Source organism: Asterias rubens, chromosome 14 (genome assembly GCF_902459465.1).
Source record: "Asterias rubens chromosome 14, eAstRub1.3, whole genome shotgun sequence".
Lineage (NCBI taxonomy): Eukaryota > Metazoa > Echinodermata > Asteroidea > Forcipulatida > Asteriidae > Asterias > Asterias rubens.
In genome coordinates, this window is record NC_047075.1 from 13,833,225 (window position 1) to 13,857,321 (window position 24,097).

The 24,097-nt window shown below is 38.9% G+C and overlaps 1 protein-coding gene across 1 annotated transcript; it reads right to left on the reverse strand.

Annotated features, from left to right (window-relative positions):
* Nucleotides 1-2,146: 2,146 nt before the first annotated feature.
* LOC117299195 lies at nt 2,147-3,412 on the reverse strand. The gene has a single exon (XM_033782655.1). It carries the CDS (start codon nt 3,410-3,412, stop codon nt 2,147-2,149), a length of 1,266 nt encoding a protein of 421 aa, XP_033638546.1.
* Nucleotides 3,413-24,097: the final 20,685 nt, after the last annotated feature.

Sequence of the window (24,097 nt, forward strand, 5' to 3'; positions counted from 1 at the left end):
CAACCACCGACAATATGCGTGTATGAATAACAATCCCCAATTACATGTGCGACCAAATTAAACGCAATGACAAAATACAACTATTTTAGGCTTAAAATCAGTACATTAATATAACACAATCAATCAATCAGCTTTATAATTTTAGTGGCAAGAAAAACAATGCACAAACCGTTTAATAAACCTCGGCGGAAATCCAAAATAAAATGGGCGAAGAACAATGGGCTGTTTACTTGGGAAAATCGTGAAACTAAGACTCTGACTTTCAGCCCTCGTAGCAACTGCTCGATGTGAACAGCGCCCTCAATCGATAGAAAACAAGTACCCTGAGTTTGGGTGTTACATACCGGCCCTCTAATTGGTTATTAATCATAAACAATTACTTAATACTTAACAACAACGCCAAACTTTAAACCTTAAAACAAACGCTTGAACACTTAGCGAATGCAATGCAAAATGATATAAATACTGGAACTACTCAACATCGCCTTCAACTAGAAGACACAACTCTGTCACAGGCCGAACCCAGGTGGAAGTTTTTGTTTTCAACTTGGCACTTCTGACTAACCCATGTTTATCCTTGACGACTTCTAGTATTCTCCCAAGTGCCCATGCATTTCTGGGAGTCGAGTCTACTACCAACACAATATCTCCCACAGCCACATTCCGCTTTGGGTGGGTCCACTTCTGCCTGTCCTGAAGTAGAGGCAGGTACTCATTTGACCACCTGTTCCGAAAGGCATCTGCAAAGTACTGAACTTGTCGCCACTGTTTCACAGGATACTTGTCCCGCTTGTCAAACAATCCGGGAGGCAGACTCTCACCCGGTCGCTGCAGAAGCAGATGATTAGGAGTCAGGACATCTAGATCATGTGGACTGTTGGGGCATTCGGTTAGTGGTCGTCCATTCATAATAGCTTCAACCTCACAGAACAACGTTTGCAGAGACTCGTCACTTAGTTTTACATTCTGCTCTCGCAACAGGGAGTAGAGGATTTTCCTGGTGCTTCTAATCAAATGCTCCCAAACTCCTCCAAAATGTGATCCTGCTGGAGGATTGAAATGCCAGGATATGCCCTTTTGAAGTAGACTGTCATTAATCTTCTGTTGATTCCAGGCTTTCATCTGCTCTTGCATCTCACGTTTTGCACCTACAAAATTTGTTCCATTGTCAGAAAGAATGCTCTTTACTGATCCGCGACGAGCACTAAATCTGCGGATAGCGTTGATGCAGGAATCTGTATTAAGCGAATGCGCCAACTCCAAGTGGACAGCTCGCGAAGTTAAGCAAGTAAATATGACTCCGTATCGCTTAACTGTACTTCTCCCGCGCTTCACTTCAAAAGGCCCAAAATAGTCCATTCCAACCTTGCTAAATGGAGGCTCATTCAATGCAAATCGCTCCTGTGGCAAACTGGCCATTTTCTGCTGCTCAGCTGGGGCTTGGTATCTCCTGCAAGTGACACACTTTGAGACAATACTCTTGATGATTGAAGGTGCCCCAATTATCCAGTAGTGTCGGCGGAGCTCTGCCAAGATAGAATTTTTGCCCAAGTGTCCAATTGATTTGTGTATGTGATGAAGAATCAGTCTGGATACTGGCGAGTCTCTCGGCAGCAGAAGCTGGTGCTTGGACTCAAAGTCGAGATCTGCTCTTCCAATTGACCACCAACACGTAGACAGCCATCCACCAGTCTAGGATCAAGTCTTTTCAACGACGAAGAATTCTTCACTGGCGAGGGTGGTTTTCCTTCCGTCTCTGTTAACAACTTAACTTCCTCTTTCCAATGTTTCTGCTGGACATAGTACACCAAAGCCCTCTCAGCATCCTCAAGGTTCTCTATGGTAAGTTGAGTATGGTCATGAGTTTCTCGACCTCTGCTTTGGTCTGATTTGGGCTTTGAAGAGTGCACCAGCGAATTGGATTCTTGTTGCTCCAACTCTTGATTCACTGATGTCTGTTCTAACTGCTTGCCTGCAGCCACTCTATCTTGGAGGCGTTTCATCCACACCAGAATCCAAGCAACCCCCTGTTTCAGTCTGGTCCAGTTTGAATAGTGCTCCAGAAGCCTGTCAATTGGACTGATTGATTTCTCTGTGGTCGTCATTACGGTTTGCTTCACCTCAACGTCATCATCTGGTTACTTGGTCAGATCTGTATCTTGCTTAGGCATTCTGATTCAGGCTCAGACAGGAATGCTGGACCCTCAAACCACATGGGGCACTGAAATAACTTCTTTACTGACTGACCACGTGTTGCACAATCAGCGGGGTTAGATTTGGTGTTCACATACTTCCACTGCTGCAAGCTCGAGGCATCTCTGATGATTGCAAGACGGTTCACAACAAAAGTATTGAAACGACAACGCTCGTTCGCGAGGTACCGTAATACAGTTATGCTGTCTGTCCAGTAGTAAGTGCTATCTACGTTGAAGTCAAGCTCTCGAGTAAGGACTTTGCCGAACTTCACTGCAATCGTTGCTCCAGTCAGCTCCATACGTGGGATAGTCATGTTCTTTAAAGGGGCAACCCTTGCTTTGCCTGTCACAAGTGAACAGCTGATTTGCCCAGACTCATTACCAAGACGGAGATAGGCGGCTACGCCATAGCCTACTTCACTGGCATCTGCAAATATATGAAGCTGGCAGCTCACAACCTTACCGAATCCTGGTGGCTTATAGCATCTCCTGATTCTTAGCTGATCTAGCTCTTTCACCTCACTCAACCACTGGTTCCAAATTGTAAGATCTTCTCCCTTAATCTCTTCATCCCATCCTATGCCTCGTCGGCAAAGACTCTGCAGAAGAATTTTGGCCTTCAGCACAAAGGGAGCTGCAATGCCCAGGGGATCATAAACTGAACTTGTAACAGAAAGTATTCCTCGTCGGGTTGCCGATTGCTTTGGCAAATTGACCTTGAAGCCCAGGCTGTCTGATTCAACAAACCAATAAACCCCCAGAGCTTGCTCATTGGGAAGATTCTGATTCTCCATTGATAACTCTCTGATGTCTTTTGCACGCTCCTCTATTGGCACCGTCTGCAAAACCTCGTGACTATTTGACAGCCACTTAGTCAGATGAAATCCACCTTCTCTGCAAAGGGCCGTGGTACTCTTAATCAAATGAGCAGCTTCTTGTTCTTGGCTGACAGCGACAAGACAATCATCAACATAGAAGCATTTCTTTACCACTTCACACGAGGCCTCCCCATAGAGCTCACTGTTATCCTTTGCAGTTTGCTTCAGAGCAAAGCTTGCGCAACTCGGCGACGACACTGCTCCGGAGGGATGGACCCTCAAGCGATAGGCAACGGAATCATTTTCAAGATCAGCATTCGGCCACCAAAAGAATCGGAGGCAGTCACGGTCACTTCTTGGAACTTGTACTTGGTAGAACATTGTGGCTATGTCTCCCATTATAGCTTCTTTTCCTGACGGAATCTGAGGAGTACACCCATCAAACTGTTTGTGAAATCTGGTCCTTGAAGTAACGTGTCATTCAAAGATACTCCCTGGTAAGTAGCTGCGCAGTCAAAAACCACTATAATCTTATTTGGCTTGCGAGGATGGTAGACTGCATGATGCGGAATATACCACACCCTTCCATCTGTCCGCTGTAGGTCTTCTTCTGGGACTTGTTCAGCATATCCTTCACACAAAATCTTTGACATGAACTCTTTGTAGTCATTTTTTAATTCACTGTTTCTCTGTAGCTTGTGCTTTAGGCTGCCAAGGCGCTTTTCTGCCATGAACTTGTTATTAGGGAGCTTAAAATCTTCTGCTTTGAAAGGCAAGCCGATACAGTAGTGACCGTCTTTGTGAAAGATAGAACTGTTCACCGATGCCAGGAATCTTTTGTCTTCTTGAGAATACTCTTTCTTGTCATCGCTGAGCCTCTCTGGAAAGTCCACATTGATGGTCTCTCTAACTAGTCTGTCCAGATGTTTAAGTTGTTCTTCTGTTATGGCTGTGACCTCAGCCTTGTTTACAGCAAAACTGCAATCTTTGTCACACTGTGTTTGTTCACCCTCCCTTATCACATTCCAGACCACCCAACCAAGCTTGGTTCTTGCAGCATGAGGGGTACCCGAAGGACCAGTTTTCAGATCCAACGGGGTGTAGGCATCTGGTACATTGTTGCCTATTAAGAGTCCAATGTCTGCGTCTATTTCTGGCAGGCTGATGTCTTTAAGATGGTCCCACTTGGAGATGTCATCAGTCTTTGGGATATGGTGCTGGGAAACTGGAATTGTGCCTTTGGTGTATGTGGTTGGAAGATCAACCTCATCCTCCATGTTCAAGTTGGTGACTTTAAGTCCATCGATGAGATATGTTTCATGGAATAGGACTTTCCCATGGTGTCCAAAGTAATGGACTTACGTGGGCCACTTGCGCCTAACTGTTCTGCTAGACCCTCACTACAGAAGGTGACGGTGCTTCCTGGATCCATGAATGCATACGTTTGTACAGCTTTGATACCATTTCTCAATCTTACTTTAACTGGTACACTTGCCATAGTGCACTGACCGTGTGTACCAGCCCTCGTATTTCCACTTGAGCGCTTTGTAAAATTCGCACACTCTCTACTTACGCTATCTGGATTATGCTTTGACTCAAGGTTGGGGACCTCGTTCTCATGAACTTTGTTCTCATCATGTAGACTGGTTGGGTGACGACGCTTGCAAATGTCACAAGTGGATCTGTACCGACATTCTTTACTCAGATGACCGGGCTTGAGACATCCATAACACAGACCCTTGGTTTTTACAAACTCTGTCCTATCTGAAAAAGGCTGACTAGACAATTGCTTGCACTTGTCGGTTAGATGACTGGTATCATTACAATATATACATGCCTTCTTTGTTTCTTTATTGTCTGATTTCTCTGCTGGCGATCTATTGTATGTATCTCTGTTACGTCCTGTTTGCTCGTAATCGACACTTGAAACTTCGGTTGCAAAACTACCCTTTGAACGATTTGTGTGCGTGGTGACAATCTTTACATCTTGGCTCAGTGCCTCTCTTCCATACATTGGATCAATCACCATCTTTGCTTCCGTCTTCACAAACCGAACCAGTTGACTAAATTGGACAGTCTCGCCTTTGTCTATAGTTTGCCAAACAACGTTTCTCCACCTACCCATGGAGGTAAAATGGTAGTTTCCCCACCAACCTCCTCATGTTGTCGGGGTACTCAAGGACTTTCACAGCTTCGATGCATTTCACAGCATTTTCACATTCAACTAACAGAATCGAGAATTCATCAAGTGCTTTAGGGTTGTCTTGGCGAATACATGGCCATTCAAGTGCTTTCTTAATGAAGGAGTGTGCCATGAGTTGTACGTCTCCATACCTTGACTCCAATTCTTTGAGGGCGGCGGGGTAGCCTTGCTCGGCAGGAAGATGGCTAAAACCGGAGACAACTTTCTTTGCCTCTCCATTGGTGAATTGTTCAAGATAGCTCATTCGTTCATCATCATTTTCAGTGTGAACGGTTACCTTGGTGTTGAACTGCCGTATGAATTTGCGATACTCCATAGGTTCCCCACTAAAGCGCTTGATATCAGGGGTTGGTCTTTTCAGTTGCCTCACAACGGCCAGAAGAATGTTGTCCCCTGACATGTCACTTACACTTCGGTTGACACAGTACTCATCAGCTTTGCTACATGTACCTGAAACAGACTGGTTATTGGCATGCAATGGCACTGGTAAAATTTCACTATGGCATGGTGAATTAATACAACTCTGCTTACTATGTGTTTGTGCACTACATATTTGATTATGACTCTCTGGTTCAAAACAATGAGCATTCACATTTAGTGCAGATTGACCATTATTTGTCTGGTCTACCCTGTCTGATTGGTAATACTGTTGGGCTACAAAGGATACATCATTATTTGACTGCCTGTCTGAATTTGAATCCCTAATTCTAAATGGAGATGACTGTTCTTCATAACTGTCCAAAACCTTTTCCTTTGCCTGTACAATGATCAGTTCTGTGTTCAAATTCAGCTCCTCTTCTTCCAGTTGTAATTTCAGTCGTGCCATCTCAATCTCTTGTTTTCTCTTTAGTGTCTTCATTCTTGCTTCCAAAACAGCTTTCTCTTGTTCCGCTTTGAGTCGTTCCGATGATACAGCGCTGGCAATGGAAGCTCGTGAGCGTCTTCCACTTGTGCGTGAAATACTGGTCATGTTGTCAATGTTCTGGGTATGATGCTGCTTGCTTTGGTTCCCAACGTCGTACTCCAGTTGTGAGCGGGCTGCTTCCCAGTCAGAGTAATATACTTTAAAGTTCTTCAGGTAAGTATCTTTGTTGTCCCATATGTTCTCCATATACTCCTGAAGATCTTCTCTAGAGAGCAAGGTGCAGTACTCGCTATTCTGTTTAAGCAAGTCCTCGAAAAATGACAACCATACCTTGTATTCAGCTCGCACTTCATTTTGGTCGTGCTTCTCGTACATAACATGTTCGAGCCTTTCAGTTTTTGACTTTATTTGCCTGAATAATTGTGACACACGCTTTGCTTTCATGTCCTGTAGGTAGGCAAGCCCCTTTTCTGTTTGCATTCTTGCCCTTGATCTTTCATGTAAAGCATCATCTTCACTGTGTGCGTCAACTTTCTCATGTCTGTAGTCTGTAGCCCCTTGAGTGGAATCATCCTCTGCCCATCTATCCATCCTGGTTGTAAACGTTAATGATGAATCAGCCAAAGACGAAAATGCTGTGCTTCTGTGATTGGTTTCTTTAATATCTCTTCTTCTTCTCATTAGGCATTGTGATTAGCACAGATTAACTACAATGAAAATAGAAACGAAAATATATGTCACAAGAAATACTCAGTGATTGTACCAATTAATTGGACCTAACCAGAATTACCCCAATAATTATGTAAATAAAGGACTGAATAAAGCAATGTTTACATTGACCCATGTGCCTGAAGGGAATCTATTATACAAACTTTGACATATAAACCCTGGGCTATAATTACCACATAAACACAATTAGCAACTGACTGAATCATAGAATATTATGCGTTAACCTGTGTTAAATCAACCAACGACAATATGCGTGTATGAATAACAATCCCCAATTACATGTGCGACCAAATTAAACACAATGACAAAATACAACTATTTTAGGTTTAAAATCAGTACATTAATATAACACAATCAATCAATCAGCTTTATAATTTTAGTGGCAAGAAAAACAATGCACAAACCGTTTAATAAACCTCGGCGGAAATCCAAAATAAAATGGGCGAAGAACAATGGGCTGTTTACTTGGGAAAATCGTGAAACTAAGACTCTGACTTTCAGCCCTCGTAGCAACTGCTCGATGTGAACAGCGCCCTCAATCGATAGAAAACAAGTACCCTGAGTTTGGGTGTTACATAACACTTTTCCATATATTACATGTACCTATGCTACACGGACACCGTGTCTGTGTAGCAAAGGTACTCAAACCTTAAACAATTTTGTAAAACATGTAACAGACGTTCAAGATCATATTACTTGTTTCATGGTATTAAATATTAGAGAGGTTTCGCAAGCGTACGAATACAGATACAGATACTGATATGTCGACACTCTGTGTGTTCACGTGACGCGTATCCGCGACTATCGGTGTTTGCACACACGTTAGCAACGGATACGGGAGCTCATACACGCAAGTAGAAAAACGGATACTGTTTTGCAGACTTTTAGTTGTATTTTTGTCCCAGATTAAAAACATTTCCCACGGAATTGCTTTCACTGGTATCGTGCTTGATAGAGATAGAAAATTGTTAGTCATTTGCATCCAAAAAGATGAGAAAATGCAGTGTATAAACGAGGTCTCGACCGGTCATGCTTGTTGGGAAATTTTCTTCACCATGCACTCTGTTTACATACACATGTACTTGTACATACATGTATATACATGTATGTACATGTACAAAGTACACGCGTTGAACGTTGGGCCTAAGATTAAAATTTCAAAAATCCTGTGGTCGAAAACAAAACTACATGTAAAATGTATGCAATCGATTCTCAGTGTTTCTGCAGTTTATTTGGCTAGCAAAACCTAGGTGTATCTATAAATAATTGGCTAGGTCTAGCTACTTCTACATGTGTACATGTTCTAAAAGTGAAATAAAGGCCTCACGTATTATTTAGTAAAAAACTGAAATGTATTATTAGTATAAGTAAACATATATGTTTTTATTTAAAAAAAGGGTTTAATCTTAGATTTTGTGTTGTGTTTGAACTACTTTTCTTTCTGGATTTTGCAAAGATACAGTCGAGTGTTCATTATAGTGTAAGCTGAGTAAAAAATAATTGCTTTCGTAATGTTCGTATTCTTTCTCTTTGCAAACAAACTGACAAATAAAAACATTACAAGCCATGAAAAGACTTGATTGTGCCCTCCCCCGCACTAAAATTAACCAAATGATTTTTCTTGTTTTTACAGTAGGCCTAAAACAAATTTGCTACAACTACAAGATGTCTTCTACAAGTACAAGTACAAGCATAAGGTTTTACCCAGGCCTTGACATAGCATTGCTGAAGGAGGTTGCTGCCATAAATCCGTATGGGAAAGAGAAACATGCCAAAGAATGGGACTCCATTGTGGATAACGTCAACTCCACTCTTAAAAACGGGAAAACAGTCACACCCAGAGGTTGTAAGGACAGAATGAAAACCTTACTGAAGGCACACCGAAAAGCAGAAATGCAGTCCTTAAAAGCGTAAGGAACGTTTTACTTCAACCTTGCATAAGGGCCTACTTTGAAATCACATTGATGTTTTTGGTTGGAATTTGTAAACAAAAATTTTTTACACCATCTTTTACCCATCTATATGGGTCAAACCAAAATTAATATCCATCTTTTTATTAAAAAAGCATAATAAAACATTAGCCACACAGCATAGGAAAGCAGCGAACGTTGCCAGGACTTTTTCGGTGGGGGGATTGCTTTTAGGGGCCTTGTCGAAATTCCCCAGCCGTTCCTCTGCAGAAAGTATGCAGCCATTCCGGCAAGTCTGTGTTGCCAAGGAGTGCAGACAGTCTGCAGACAGAACGGTCATGTGCGGCCAAGCGCGGCACAGTTAATAAGGTGGGCCAGGTTGGCACTATTGTTGGAGTGTCAATAGGCTAATGAATAAACATGAGGCACTGAATATCGGCGACCAGTCTGCGGACCGGTCGTATCTATTCAACAAAAAGTAATCTTCGAGGCACTGAATATCGGTGACCAGTATGCAGACCGTCCGGATCTATTCATAGAGAAAGTAATCTTCGCTTTACAATTGTAGGCCTATATTTTGATAGGTTTTATTTCCCAGAGTTTTTGCTCTGAATTTGTTTATCTCCTTTGGAACCTTTTGAGCAATTTATACATTTCCTGTAAAGCTGGCCTGAGGTCGACCTACGATTTTCTTGTGCCCGAAACAAACCTTCGGCAATAAACAACTGAGAAATCGAAAAATCGTGTGCCTGCAATTAGTTCTCGTCGACCGTCGGGATCACGTTGGACATGTTGAAATTGTTCTAATCTTACGACTGTTGATGTTGTCGAGCGGCGATCCTGACTGTGATCGCTTGTCTTAAAATCGGCGCAGTTACGCCATACGCTCAGGTCGTAAATATTATTAATACCGCCGACTGAAAAGTTCCCGATGGTCTTAGCTAATGCGCAGTGGTGTGATCCTGGAAACCCAGTCGCCGACTGATTTTTGTTGGTTAAACAGAGGTTGACCTGAGACCGGATTTAGATTAACGAAAAATGTCGGCAAACACACAGAAATGGATGTAGGCCTACACGTACTAATAAGTTTCCCTTTGCCTTGTGGACCAATCTTTAGAGACCAGTCCATTGTATATGTTGATTTGTATTTCTTCCAGGAAAATTAGTTTATTTTATGTTTGGTATGGGGATCAACCAGTAAAACTTGTCAGGTATTTACAGCTTGGGATTTCCGTTGCCAGAACCCATTAAAAAAAACTCTTAGGCCCATTAGGCTGGAAAATTCCCCCGGGAAGTTTACAGCGCCACTCCCAAGTTTTATCCCAGGTTCGCCGCTGATAACATGGACACTGCAGATAATAATGGGTTCTTCCCTAAGTTGTTTGAAAGATAGGGAAAATGTTCGTATTATCCTGGAACTTTATTAGGAATACATAATTTCATGGGAAGTTCATGCTTTTTCTATTCAAAAAAAGAGACAGGCCCTAGAAACCGTTCATAACTAGGTAGCACAACGCTACGGCCGGAACCTTCCCTGACAAAAATATTAACGAAGCTTTATTATACCGTACTATTAACAAGATTAAGAGGATACTTTTCGGAGAGTAGAGCAGTCGGGCGTGTTTACTTGTTTGGTTTTGTTTTATAAAATAAAACAGATTTTCCGTTGAGCTCTGTACTTATGGCACACTTGCGATCATCCTCTGGAAGTGTGGGGGGGGGGGGACTGTTTGATACAAAGGTTCATTTCAAAAATCACATTTTGAAGAGAGAGCCTACATTTTTGTTAATGCTGGCTTGTTTGAGATTTAGTTTTTCTTTTTAATAAAGTTTTGCATTTACCAAAACCTTAAAATTCAGAAGTCAGAGAGAGAAGTCATGTGTTGTTTAGGATAATAAAAACAAAATTACCTTGCAATAAAACCACTTCGAAAGAGCCTCTATTTAAAAAAAAATTTGTTTACACAACATCATGTTAATTGTTACGTTGGTGTATGACCATCAAGCCTAGGTAGCCGCTGGCATTTTTTATTTGTTTTAGTTCCCTCTGCAGCTAGCACACGTCGGCTATAAAGTTAGCCCGAATACCAGTCGCTTTGACCATGGAGATGCTTTGACTTGGAAGCTGACAACACTCTCCAGTTGACTAAGATACAGCGAGATCACCGCTATTGTTAAGCTGGCCGAAGCCGTCATAACAACACGGCCGGCCGTAAACACAATAAAGCTTTAGTCTAGTCGCCATGGCTACTTTGTCACCAGGCTGAAGTTATCCGCGTTTCTGGCCCGATTTCGGGCCAGATTTTCTACAGCACAAACCGATGACGAGCTGGCCGCACATTCCGGAAACTAGGAAAATATAACCCATGCAGTAAAAGGTGGTAGCATTTTGGCCTTCCATCCTTTCTAACTTGAACAAATTTTTTAATTGTGTAGAGTTATGATAATTTTTTCCCCCGAAATCTGAAAGAACATATCAATAAACAAATAAAGAGGTAGACTATATTATCTTTGCATATATAATTAGTAATTAGCCGCCTCAATTAAAACTTCATCGTCGAACCTCAAAAACAGCTGCCAAAAAAACTTGCACTCATACTTCATGTTGCGTAAAAGATGCAATTATCTTCAATAATCTATAGACCATACCTCTGGGCACACTTAATTAAGCTAAATCGGTTCACTAATTAGTACCTAATTAGCCAGTTGAAAACACGCCTTTTTGTACTATACGTTAACCGTATAGCACCTGCACAGTCATCTTAATTTTAAGAATGCCTTCACGGTAAAGTAAATGTGCCCTTCGTGTTGGATAAAAAGTGGAATTTTATTATCAAATCTGATAGACCATACATCGGGCACACTTAATTTTGGAGGAAGCTAAACGGTTCACTAATTAGTACCTAATTAGCCGTTTGAAAACACGCCTTTTTCTACTATACGTTAACCGTATAGCACCTGCACAGTCATCTTAATTTTAAGAATGCCTTCACGGTAAAGTGAATGTGCCACTCATGTTGGTTAAAAGTGGAATTTTATTACATTATCTAATAGAACATACCTTCTGGGCCACACTTAATTTGGAGGAAGCTAAATCGGTTCACTAATTAGTACATAATTAGCCATTTGAAAACACGCCTTTTTCTACTATACGTTAACCGTATAGCACCTGCACAGTCATCTTAATTTTAAGAATGCCTTCACGGTAAAGTGAATGTGCCCCTTCGTGTGGATAAAAAGTGGAATTTTATATCAAATCTGATAGACATACCTCTGGCACACTAATTTTTGGAGGAAGCTAAATCGGTTCACTAATTAGTACATAATTAGCCGTTTGAAAACACGCCTTTTTCTACTATACGTTAACCGTATAGCACCTGCACAGTCATCTTAATTTTAAGAATGCCTTCACGGTAAGAATGTGCCCTCATGTGGATAAAAAGTGGAATTTTATTCCATATCTAATAGAACATACTTCTGGGCACACTTAATTTTGGAGGAAGCTAAATCGGTCACTAATTAGTACCTAATTAGCCGTTTGAAAACACGCCTTTTTCTACTATACGTAACCGTATAGCACCTGCACAGTCATCTTAATTTTAGAATGCCTTCACGGTAAGTAAATGTGCCCCTCAGGGTGGATAAAAAGTGGAATTTTATTCCATTATCTAATAGAACATACTTCTGGGCACACTTAATTTTGGAGGAAGCTAAATCGGTTCACTAATTAGTACCTAATTAGCCGTTTGAAAACACGCCTTTTTCTACTATACGTTAACCGTATAGCACCTGCACAGTCATCTTAATTTTAAGAATGCCTTCACGGTAAAGTAAATGTGCCCTTCATGAGTAGAAAAAGTGAATTTTATTATCATATCTGATAGACCATACCTCTGGGCACACTTAATTTTGGAGGAAGCTAAATCGGTTCACTAATTAGTACCTAATAGCCGTTTGAAAACACGCCTTTTTCTACTATACGTTAACCGTATAGCACCTGCACAGTCATCTTAATTTTAAGAATGCCTTCACGGTAAAGTAAATGTGCCCCTCATGTTGGATAAAAAGTGGAATTTTATTCCATTATCTAATAGAACATACTTCTGGGCACACTTAATTTTGGAGGGAAGCTAAATCGGTTCACTAGTTAGTACCTAATTAGCCGTTTGAAAACACGCCTTTTTCTACTATACGTTAACCGTATAGCACCTGCACAGTCATCTTAATTTTAAGAATGCCTTCACGGTAAAGTAAATGTGCCCTTCGTGTTGGATAAAAAGTGGAATTTTATTATCAAATCTGATAGACCATACCTCTGGGCACACTTAATTTTGGAGGAAGCTAAATCGGTTCACTAATTAGTACATAATTAGCCGTTTGAAAACACGCCTTTTTCTACTATACGTTAACCGTATAGCACCTGCACAGTCATCTTAATTTTAAGAATGCCTTCACGGTAAAGTAAATGTGCCCCTCATGTTGGATAAAAAGTGGAATTTTATTCCTTATCTAATAGAACATACTTCTGGGCACCACTTAATTTTGGAGGAAGCTAAATCGGTTCACTAATTAGTACATAATTAGCCGTTTGAAAACACGCCTTTTTCTACTATACGTTAACCGTATAGCACCTGCACAGTCATCTTAATTTTACGAATGCCTTCACGGTAAAGTAAATGTGCCCTTCGTGTTGAATAAAAGTGGAATTTTATTATCAAATCTGATAGACCATACCTCTGGGCACACTTAATTTTGGAGGAAGCTAAATCGGTTCACTAATTAGTACATAATTAGCCGTTTGAAAACACGCCTTTTTCTACTATACGTTAACCGTATAGCACCGCACAGTCATCTTAATTTTAAGAATGCCTTCACGGTAAAGTAAATGTGCCACTCATGTTGGATAAAAAGTGGAATTTTATTCCATTATCTAATAGAACATACTTCTGGGCACACTTAATTTTGGAGGAAGCTAAATCGGTTCACTAATTAGTACATAATTAGCCGTTTGAAAACACCTTTTTCTACTATACGTTAACCGTATAGCACCTGCACAGTCATCTTAATTTTACGAATGCCTTCACGGTAAAGTAAATGTGCCCTTCGTGTTGAATAAAAAGTGGAATTTTATTATCAAATCTGATAGACCATACCTCTGGGCACACTTAATTTTGGAGGAAGCTAAATCGGTTCACTAATTAGTACATAATTAGCCGTTTGAAAACACGCCTTTTTCTACTATACGTTAACCGTATAGCACCTGCACAGTCATCTTAATTTTAAGAATGCCTTCACGGTAAAGTAAATGTGCCCTTCATGATGTAGAAAAAAAGGAATTTTATTACATAATCTGATAGACCATACCTCTGGGCACACTTAATTTTGGAGGAAGCTAAATCGGTTCACTAATTAGTACCTAATTAGCCGTTTGAAAACACGCCTTTTTCTACTATACGTTAACCGTATAGCACCTGCACAGTCATCTTAATTTTAAGAATGCCTTCACGGTAAAGTAAATGTACCCCTCATGTTGGTTAAAAAGCGGAATTTTATTCCATTATCTAATAGAACATACTTCTGGGCACACTTGATTTTGGAGGAAGTTAAATCGGTTCACTAATTAGTACCTAATTAGCCGTTTGAAAACACGCCTTTTTCTACTATACGTTAACCGTATAGCACCTGCACAGTCATCTTAATTTTAAGAATGCCTTCACGGTAAAGTAAATGTGCCCCTCATGTTGGATAAAAAGTGGAATTTTATTCCATTATCTAATAGAACATACTTCTGGGCACACTTAATTTTGGAGGAAGCTAAATCGGTTCACTAATTAGTACCTAATTAGCCGTTTGAAAACACGCCTTTTTCTACTATACGTTAACCGTATAGCACCTGCACAGTCATCTTAATTTTAAGAATGCCTTCACGGTAAAGTAAATGTGCCCTTCGTGCTGGATAAAAAGTGGAATTTTATTATCAAATCTGATAGACCATACCTCTGGGCACACTTAATTTTGGAGGAAGCTAAATCGGTTCACTAATTAGTACATAATTAGCCGTTTGAAAACACGCCTTTTTCTACTATACGTTAACCGTATAGCACCTGCACAGTCATCTTAACTTTAAGAATGCCTTCACGGTAAAGTAAATGTGCCCTTCATGATGTAGAAAAAATGGAATTTTATTACATAATCTGATAGACCATACCTCTGGGCACACTTAATTTTGGAGGAAGCTAAACCGGTTCACTAATTAGTACCTAATTAGCCGTTTGAAAACACGCCTTTTTCTACTATACGTTAACCGTATAGCACCTGCACAGTCATCTTAATTTTAAGAATGCCTTCACGGTAAAGTAAATGTACCCCTCATGTTGGTTAAAAAGCGGAATTTTATTCCATTATCTAATAGAACATACTTCTGGGCACACTTAATTTTGGAGGAAGGTAAATCGGTTCACTAATTAGTACCTAATTAGCCGTTTGAAAACACGCCTTTTTCTACTATACGTTAACCGTATAGCACCTGCACAGTCATCTTAATTTTAAGAATGCCTTCACGGTAAAGTAAATGTGCCCTTCGTGTTGAATAAAAAGTGGAATTTTATTATCAAATCTGATAGACCATACCTCTGGGCACACTTAATTTTGGAGGAAGCTAAATCGGTTCACTAATTAGTACATAATTAGCCGTTTGAAAACACGCCTTTTTCTACTATACGTTAACCGTATAGCACCTGCACAGTCATCTTAATTTTAAGAATGCCTTCACGGTAAAGTAAATGTGCCCTTCATGATGTAGAAAAAATGGAATTTTATTACATAATCTGATAGACCATACCTCTGGGCACACTTAATTTTGGAGGAAGCTAAATCGGTTCACTAATTAGTACCTAATTAGCCGTTTGAAAACACGCCTTTTTCTACTATACGTTAACCGTATAGCACCTGCACAGTCATCTTAATTTTAAGAATGCCTTCACGGTAAAGTAAATGTGCCCTTCGTGTTGGATAAAAAGTGGAATTTTATTATCAAATCTGATAGACCATACCTCTGGGCACACTTAATTTTGGAGGAAGCTAAATCGGTTCACTAATTAGTACATAATTAGCCGTTTGAAAACACGCCTTTTTCTACTATACGTTAACCGTATAGCACCTGCACAGTCATCTTAATTTTAAGAATGCCTTCACGGTAAAGTAAATGTGCCCCTCATGTTGGATAAAAAGTGGAATTTTATTCCATTATCTAATAGAACATACTTCTGGGCACACTTAATTTTGGAGGAAGCTAAATCGGTTCACTAATTAGTACCTAATTAGCCGTTTGAAAACACGCCTTTTTCTACTATACGTTAACCGTATAGCACCTGCACAGTCATCTTAATTTTAAGAATGCCTTCACGGTAAAGTAAATGTGCCCCTCATGTTGGATAAAAAGTGGAATTTTATTCCATTATCTAATAGAACATACTTCTGGGCACACTTAATTTTGGAGGAAGCTAAATCGGTTCACTAATTAGTACCTAATTAGCCGTTTGAAAACACGCCTTTTTCTACTATACGTTAACCGTATAGCACCTGCACAGTCATCTTAATTTTAAGAATGCCTTCACGGTAAAGTAAATGTGCCCTTCGTGTTGGATAAAAAGTGGAATTTTATTATCAAATCTGATAGACCATACCTCTGGGCACACTTAATTTTGGAGGAAGCTAAATCGGTTCACTAATTAGTACATAATTAGCCGTTTGAAAACACGCCTTTTTCTACTATACGTTAACCGTATAGCACCTGCAAAGTCATCTTAATTTTAAGAATGCCTTCACGGTAAAGTAAATGTGCCCCTCATGTTGGATAAAAAGTGGAATTTTATTCCATTATCTAATAGAACATACTTCTGGGCACACTTAATTTTGGAGGAAGCTAAATCGGTTCACTAATTAGTACCTAATTAGCCGTTTGAAAACACGCCTTTTTCTACTATACGTTAACCGTATAGCACCTGCACAGTCATCTTAATTTTAAGAATGCCTTCACGGTAAAGTAAATGTGCCCTTCGTGTTGGATAAAAAGTGGAATTTTATTCCATTATCTAATAGAACATACTTCTGGGCACACTTAATTTTGGAGGAAGCTAAATCGGTTCACTAATTAGTACCTAATTAGCCGTTTGAAAACACGCCTTTTTCTACTATACGTTAACCGTATAGCACCTGCACAGTCATCTTAATTTTAAGAATGCCTTCACGGTAAAGTAAATGTGCCCTTCGTGTTGGATAAAAAGTGGAATTTTATTATCAAATCTGATAGACCATACGTCTGGGCACACTTAATTTTGGAGGAAGCTAAATCGGTTCGCTAATTAGTACATAATTAGCCGTTTGAAAACACGCCTTTTTCTACTATACGTTAACCGTATAGCACCTGCACAGTCATCTTAATTTTAAGAATGCCTTCACGGTAAAGTTAATGTGCCCCTCATGTTGGATAAAAAGTGGAATTTTATTCCATTATCTAATAGAACATACTTCTGGGCACACTTAATTTTGGAGGAAGCTAAATCGGTTCACTAATTAGTACCTAATTAGCCGTTTGAAAACACGCCTTTTTGTACTATACGTTAACCGTATAGCACCTGCACAGTCATCTTAATTTTAAGAATGCCTTCACGGTAAAGTAAATGTGCCCTTCGTGTTGGATAAAAAGTGGAATTTTATTATCAAATCTGATAGACCATACCTCTGGGCACACTTAATTTTGGAGGAAGCTAAATCGGTTCACTAATTAGTACATAATTAGCCGTTTGAAAACACGCCTTTTTCTACTATACGTTAACCGTATAGCACCTGCACAGTCATCTTAATTTTAAGAATGCCTTCACGGTAAAGTAAATGTGCCCCTCACGTTGGATAAAAAGTGGAATTTTATTCCATTATCTAATAGAACATACTTCTGGGCACACTTAATTTTGGAGGAAGCTAAATCGGTTCACTAATTAGTACCTAATTAGCCGTTTGAAAACACGCCTTTTTCTACTATACGTTAACCGTATAGCACCTGCACATTCATCTTAATTTTAAGAATGCCTTCACGGTAAAGTAAATGTGCCCTTCGTGTTGGATAAAAAGTGGAATTTTATTATCAAATCTGATAGACCATACCTCTGGGCACACTTAATTTTGGAGGAAGCTAAATCGGTTCACTAATTAGTACATAATTAGCCGTTTGAAAACACGCCTTTGTCTACTATACGTTAACCGTATAGCACCTGCACAGTCATCTTAATTTTAAGAATGCCTTCACGGTAAAGTAAATGTGCCCTTCGTGTTGGATAAAAAGTGGAATTTTATTATCAAATCTGATAGACCATACCTCTGGGCACACTTAATTTTGGAGGAAGCTAAATCGGTTCACTAATTAGTACATAATAAGCCGTTTGAAAACACGCCTTTTTCTACTATACGTTAACCGTATAGCACCTGCACAGTCATCTTAATTTTAAGAATGCCTTCACGGTAAAGTAAATGTGCCCCTCATGTTGGATAAAAAGTGGAATTTTATTCCATTATCTAATAGAACATACTTCTGGGCACACTTAATTTTGGAGGAAGCTAAATCGGTTCACTAATTAGTACCTAATTAGCCGTTTGAAAACACGCCTTTTTCTACTATACGTTAACCGTATAGCACCTGCACAGTCATCTTAATTTTAAGAATGCCTTCACGGTAAAGTAAATGTGCCCCTCATGTTGGATAAAAAGTGGAATTTTATTCCATTATCTAATAGAACATACTTCTGGGCACACTTAATTTTGGAGGAAGCTAAATCGGTTCACTAATTAGTACCTAATTAGCCGTTTGAAAACACGCCTTTTTCTACTATACGTTAACCGTATAGCACCTGCACAGTCATCTTAATTTTAAGAATGCCTTCACGGTAAAGTAAATGTGCCCTTCGTGTTGGATAAAAAGTGGAATTTTATTATCAAATCTGATAGACCATACCTCTGGGCACACTTAATTTTGGAGGAAGCTAAATCGGTTCACTAATTAGTACATAATTAGCCGTTTGAAAACACGCCTTTTTTTACTATACGTTAACCGTATAGCACCTGCAAAGTCATCTTAATTTTAAGAATGCCTTCACGGTAAAGTAAATGTGCCCCTCATGTTGGATAAAAAGTGGAATTTTATTCCATTATCTAATAGAACATACTTCTGGGCACACTTAATTTTGGAGGAAGCTAAATCGGTTCACTAATTAGTACCTAATTAGCCGTTTGAAAACACGCCTTTTTCTACTATACGTTAACCGTATAGCACCTGCACAGTCATCTTAATTTTAAGAATGCCTTCACGGTAAAGTAAATGTGCCCTTCGTGTTGGATAAAAAGTGGAATTTTATTCCATTATCTAATAGAACATACTTCTGGGCACACTTAATTTTGGAGGAAGCTAAATCGGTTCACTAATTAGTACCTAATTAGCCGTTTGAAAACACGCCTTTTTCTACTATACGTTAACCGTATAGCACCTGCACAGTCATCTTAATTTTAAGAATGCCTTCACGGTAAAGTAAATGTGCCCTTCGTGTTGGATAAAAAGTGGAATTTTATTATCAAATCTGATAGACCATACGTCTGGGCACACTTAATTTTGGAGGAAGCTAAATCGGTTCACTAATTAGTACATAATTAGCCGTTTGAAAACACGCCTTTTTCTACTATACGTTAACCGTATAGCACCTGCACAGTCATCTTAATTTTAAGAATGCCTTCACGGTAAAGTAAATGTGCCCCTCATGTTGGATAAAAAGTGGAATTTTATTCCATTATCTAATAGAACATACTTCTGGGCACACTTAATTTTGGAGGAAGCTAAATCGGTTCACTAATTAGTACCTAATTAGCCGTTTGAAAACACGCCTTTTTCTACTATACGTTAACCGTATAGCACCTGCACAGTCATCTTAATTTTAAGAATGCCTTCACGGTAAAGTAAATGTGCCCTTCGTGTTGGATAAAAAGTGGAATTTTATTATCAAATCTGATAGACCATACCTCTGGGCACACTTAATTTTGGAGGAAGCTAAATCGGTTCACTAATTAGTACATAATTAGCCGTTTGAAAACACGCCTTTTTCTACTATACGTTAACCATATAGCACCTGCACAGTCATCTTAATTTTAAGAATGCCTTCACGGTAAAGTAAATGTGCCCCCCTCACGTTGGATAAAAAGTGGAATTTTATTCCATTATCTAATAGAACATACTTCTGGGCACACTTAATTTTGGAGGAAGCTAAATCGGTTCACTAATTAGTACCTAATTAGCCGTTTGAAAACACGCCTTTTTCTACTATACGTTAACCGTATAGCACCTGCACAGTCATCTTAATTTTAAGAATGCCTTCACGGTAAAGTAAATGTGCCCTTCGTGTTGGATAAAAAGTGGAATTTTATTATCAAATCTGATAGACCATACCTCTGGGCACACTTAATTTTGGAGGAAGCTAAATCGGTTCACTAATTAGTACATAATTAGCCGTTTGAAAACACGCCTTTTTCTACTATACGTTAACCGTATAGCACCTGCACAGTCATCTTAATTTTAAGAATGCCTTCACGGTAAAGTAAATGTGCCCCTCATGTTGGATAAAAAGTGGAATTTTATTCCATTATCTAATAGAACATACTTCTGGGCACACTTAATTTTGGAGGAAGCTAAATCGGTTCACTAATTAGTACCTAATTAGCCGTTTGAAAACACGCCTTTTTCTACTATACGTTAACCGTATAGCACCTGCACAGTCATCTTAATTTTAAGAATGCCTTCACGGTAAAGTAAATGTGCCCTTCGTGTTGGATAAAAAGTGGAATTTTATTATCAAATCTGATAGACCATACCTCTGGGCACACTTAATTTTGGAGGAAGCTAAATCGGTTCACTAATTAGTACATAATTAGCCGTTTGAAAACACGCCTTTTTCTACTATACGTTAACCGTATAGCACCTGCACAGTCATCTTAATTTTAAGAATGCCTTCACGGTAAAGTAAATGTGCCCCTCACGTTGGATAAAAAGTGGAATTTTATTCCATTATCTAATAGAACATACTTCTGGGCACACTTAATTTTGGAGGAAGCTAAATTTTATTCCATTATCTAATAGAACATACTTCTGGGCACACTTAATTTTGGAGGAAGCTAAATCGGTTCACTAATTAGTACCTAATTAGCCGTTTGAAAACACGCCTTTTTCTACTATACGTTAACCGTATAGCACCTGCACAGTCATCTTAATTTTAAGAATGCCTTCACGGTAAAGTAAATGTGCCACTCATGTTGAATAAAAAGTGGAATTTTATTCCATTATCTAATAGAACATACTTCTGGGCACACTTAATTTTGGAGGAAGCTAAATCGGTTCACTAATTAGTACATAATTAGCCGTTTGAAAACACGGCTTTTTCTACTATACGTTAACCGTATAGCACCTGCACAGTCATCTTAATTTTAAGAATGCCTTCACGGTAAAGTAAATGTGCCCTTCATGATGTAGAAAAAATGGAATTTTATTACATAATCTGATAGACCATACCTCTGGGCACACTTAATTTTGGAGGAAGCTAAATCGGTTCACTAATTAGTACCTAATTAGCCGTTTGAAAACACGCCTTTTTCTACTATACGTTAACCGTATAGCACCTGCACAGTCATCTTAATTTTAAGAATGCCTTCACGGTAAAGTAAATATACCCCTCATGTTGGTTAAAAAGCGGAATTTTATTCCATTATCTAATAGAACATACTTCTGGGCACACTTAATTTTGGAGGAAGTTAAATCGGTTCACTAATTAGTACCAAATTAGCCGTTTGAAAACACGCCTTTTTCTACTATACGTTAACCGTATAGCACCTGCACAGTCATCTTAATTTTAAGAATGCCTTCACGGTAAAGTAAATGTGCCCTTCATGATGTAGAAAAAATGGAATTTTATTACATAATCTGATAGACCATACCTCTGGGCACACTTAATTTTGGAGGAAGCTAAATCGGTTCACTAATTAGTACCTAATTAGCCGTTTGAAAACACGCCTTTTTCTACTATACGTTAACCGTATAGCACCTGCACAGTCATCTTAATTTTAAGAATGCCTTCACGGTAAAGTAAATGTACCCCTCATGTTGGATAAAAAGTGGAATTTTATTATCAAATCTGATAGACCATACCTCTGGGCACACTTAATTTTGGAGGAAGCTAAATCGGTTCACTAATTAGTACATAATTAGCCGTTTGAAAACACGCCTTTTTCTACTATACGTTAACCGTATAGCACCTGCACAGTCATCTTAATTTTAAGAATGCCTTCACGGTAAAGTAAATGTGCCCTTCATGATGTAGAAAAAATGGAATTTTATTACATAATCTGATAGACCATACCTCTGGGCACACTTAATTTTGGAGGAAGCTAAATCGGTTCACTAACTAGTACCTAATTAGCCGTTTGAAAACACGCCTTTTTCTACTATACGTTAACCGTATAGCACCTGCACAGTCATCTTAATTTTAAGAATGCCTTCACGGTAAAGTAAATGTACCCCTCATGTTGGTTAAAAAGCGGAATTTTATTCCATTATCTAATAGAACATACTTCTGGGCACACTTAATTTTGGAGGAAGTTAAATCGGTTCACTAATTAGTACCTAATTAGCCGTTTGAAAACACGCCTTTTTCTACTATACGTTAACCGTATAGCACCTGCACAGTCATCTTAATTTTAAGAATGCCTTCACGGTAAAGTAAATGTGCCCTTCGTGTTGAATAAAAAGTGGAATTTTATTATCAAATCTGATAGACCATACCTCTGGGCACACTTAATTTTGGAGGAAGCTAAATCGGTTCACTAATTAGTACATAATTAGCCGTTTGAAAACACGCCTTTTTCTACTATACGTTAACCGTATAGCACCTGCACAGTCATCTTAATTTTAAGAATGCCTTCACGGTAAAGTAAATGTGCCCCTCATGTTGGATAAAAAGTGGAATTTTATTCCATTATCTAATAGAACATACTTCTGGGCACACTTAATTTTGGAGGAAGCTAAATCGGTTCACTAATTAGTACCTAATTAGCCGTTTGAAAACACGCCTTTTTCTACTATACGTTAACCGTATAGCACCTGCACAGTCATCTTAATTTTAAGAATGCCTTCACGGTAAAGTAAATGTGCCCTTCGTGTTGGATAAAAAGTGGAATTTTATTATCAAATCTGATAGAACATACCTCTGGGCACACTTAATTTTGGAGGAAGCTAAATCGGTTCACTAATTAGTACATAATTAGCCGTTTGAAAACACGCCTTTTTCTACTATACGTTAACCGTATAGCACCTGCACAGTCATCTTAATTTTAAGAATGCCTTCACGGTAAAGTAAATGTGCCCCTCATGTTGGATAAAAAGTGGAATTTTATTCCATTATCTAATAGAACATACTTCTGGGCACACTTAATTTTGGAGGAAGCTAAATCGGTTCACTAATTAGTACCTAATTAGCCGTTTGAAAACACGCCTTTTTCTACTATACGTTAACCGTATAGCACCTGCACAGTCATCTTAATTTTAAGAATGCCTTCACGGTAAAGTAAATGTGCCCCTCATGTTGGATAAAAAGTGGAATTTTATTCCATTATCTAATAGAACATACTTCTGGGCACACTTAATTTTGGAGGAAGCTAAATCGGTTCACTAATTAGTACATAATTAGCCGTTTGAAAACACGCCTTTTTCTACTATACGTTAACCGTATAGCACCTGCACAGTCATCTTAATTTTAAGAATGCCTTCGCGGTAAAGTAAATGTGCCCCTCATGTTGGATAAAAAGTGGAATTTTATTCCATTATCTAATAGAACATACTTCTGGGCACACTTAATTTTGGAGGAAGCTAAATCGGTTCACTAATTAGTACCTAATTAGCCGTTTGAAAACACGCCTTTTTCTACTATACGTTAACCGTATAGCACCTGCACAGTCATCTTAATTTTAAGAATGCCTTCACGGTAAAGTAAATGTGCCCTTCGTGTTGGATAAAAAGTGGAATTTTATTATCAAATCTGATAGACCATACCTCTGGGCACACTTAATTTTGGAGGAAGCTAAATCGGTTCACTATTTAGTACATAATTAGCCGTTTGAAAACACGCCTTTTTCTACTATACGTTAACCGTATAGCACCTGCACACACTGTAAAAACAAGTGTTTAGGTTTTAAACACATAAATAAACACCCATCTGTGACACTTTTAAAATACCTAACGCCGTTTATTATGTGTACACGTTTAAATTATAATCATATTCGGTGTTTAAATTCAA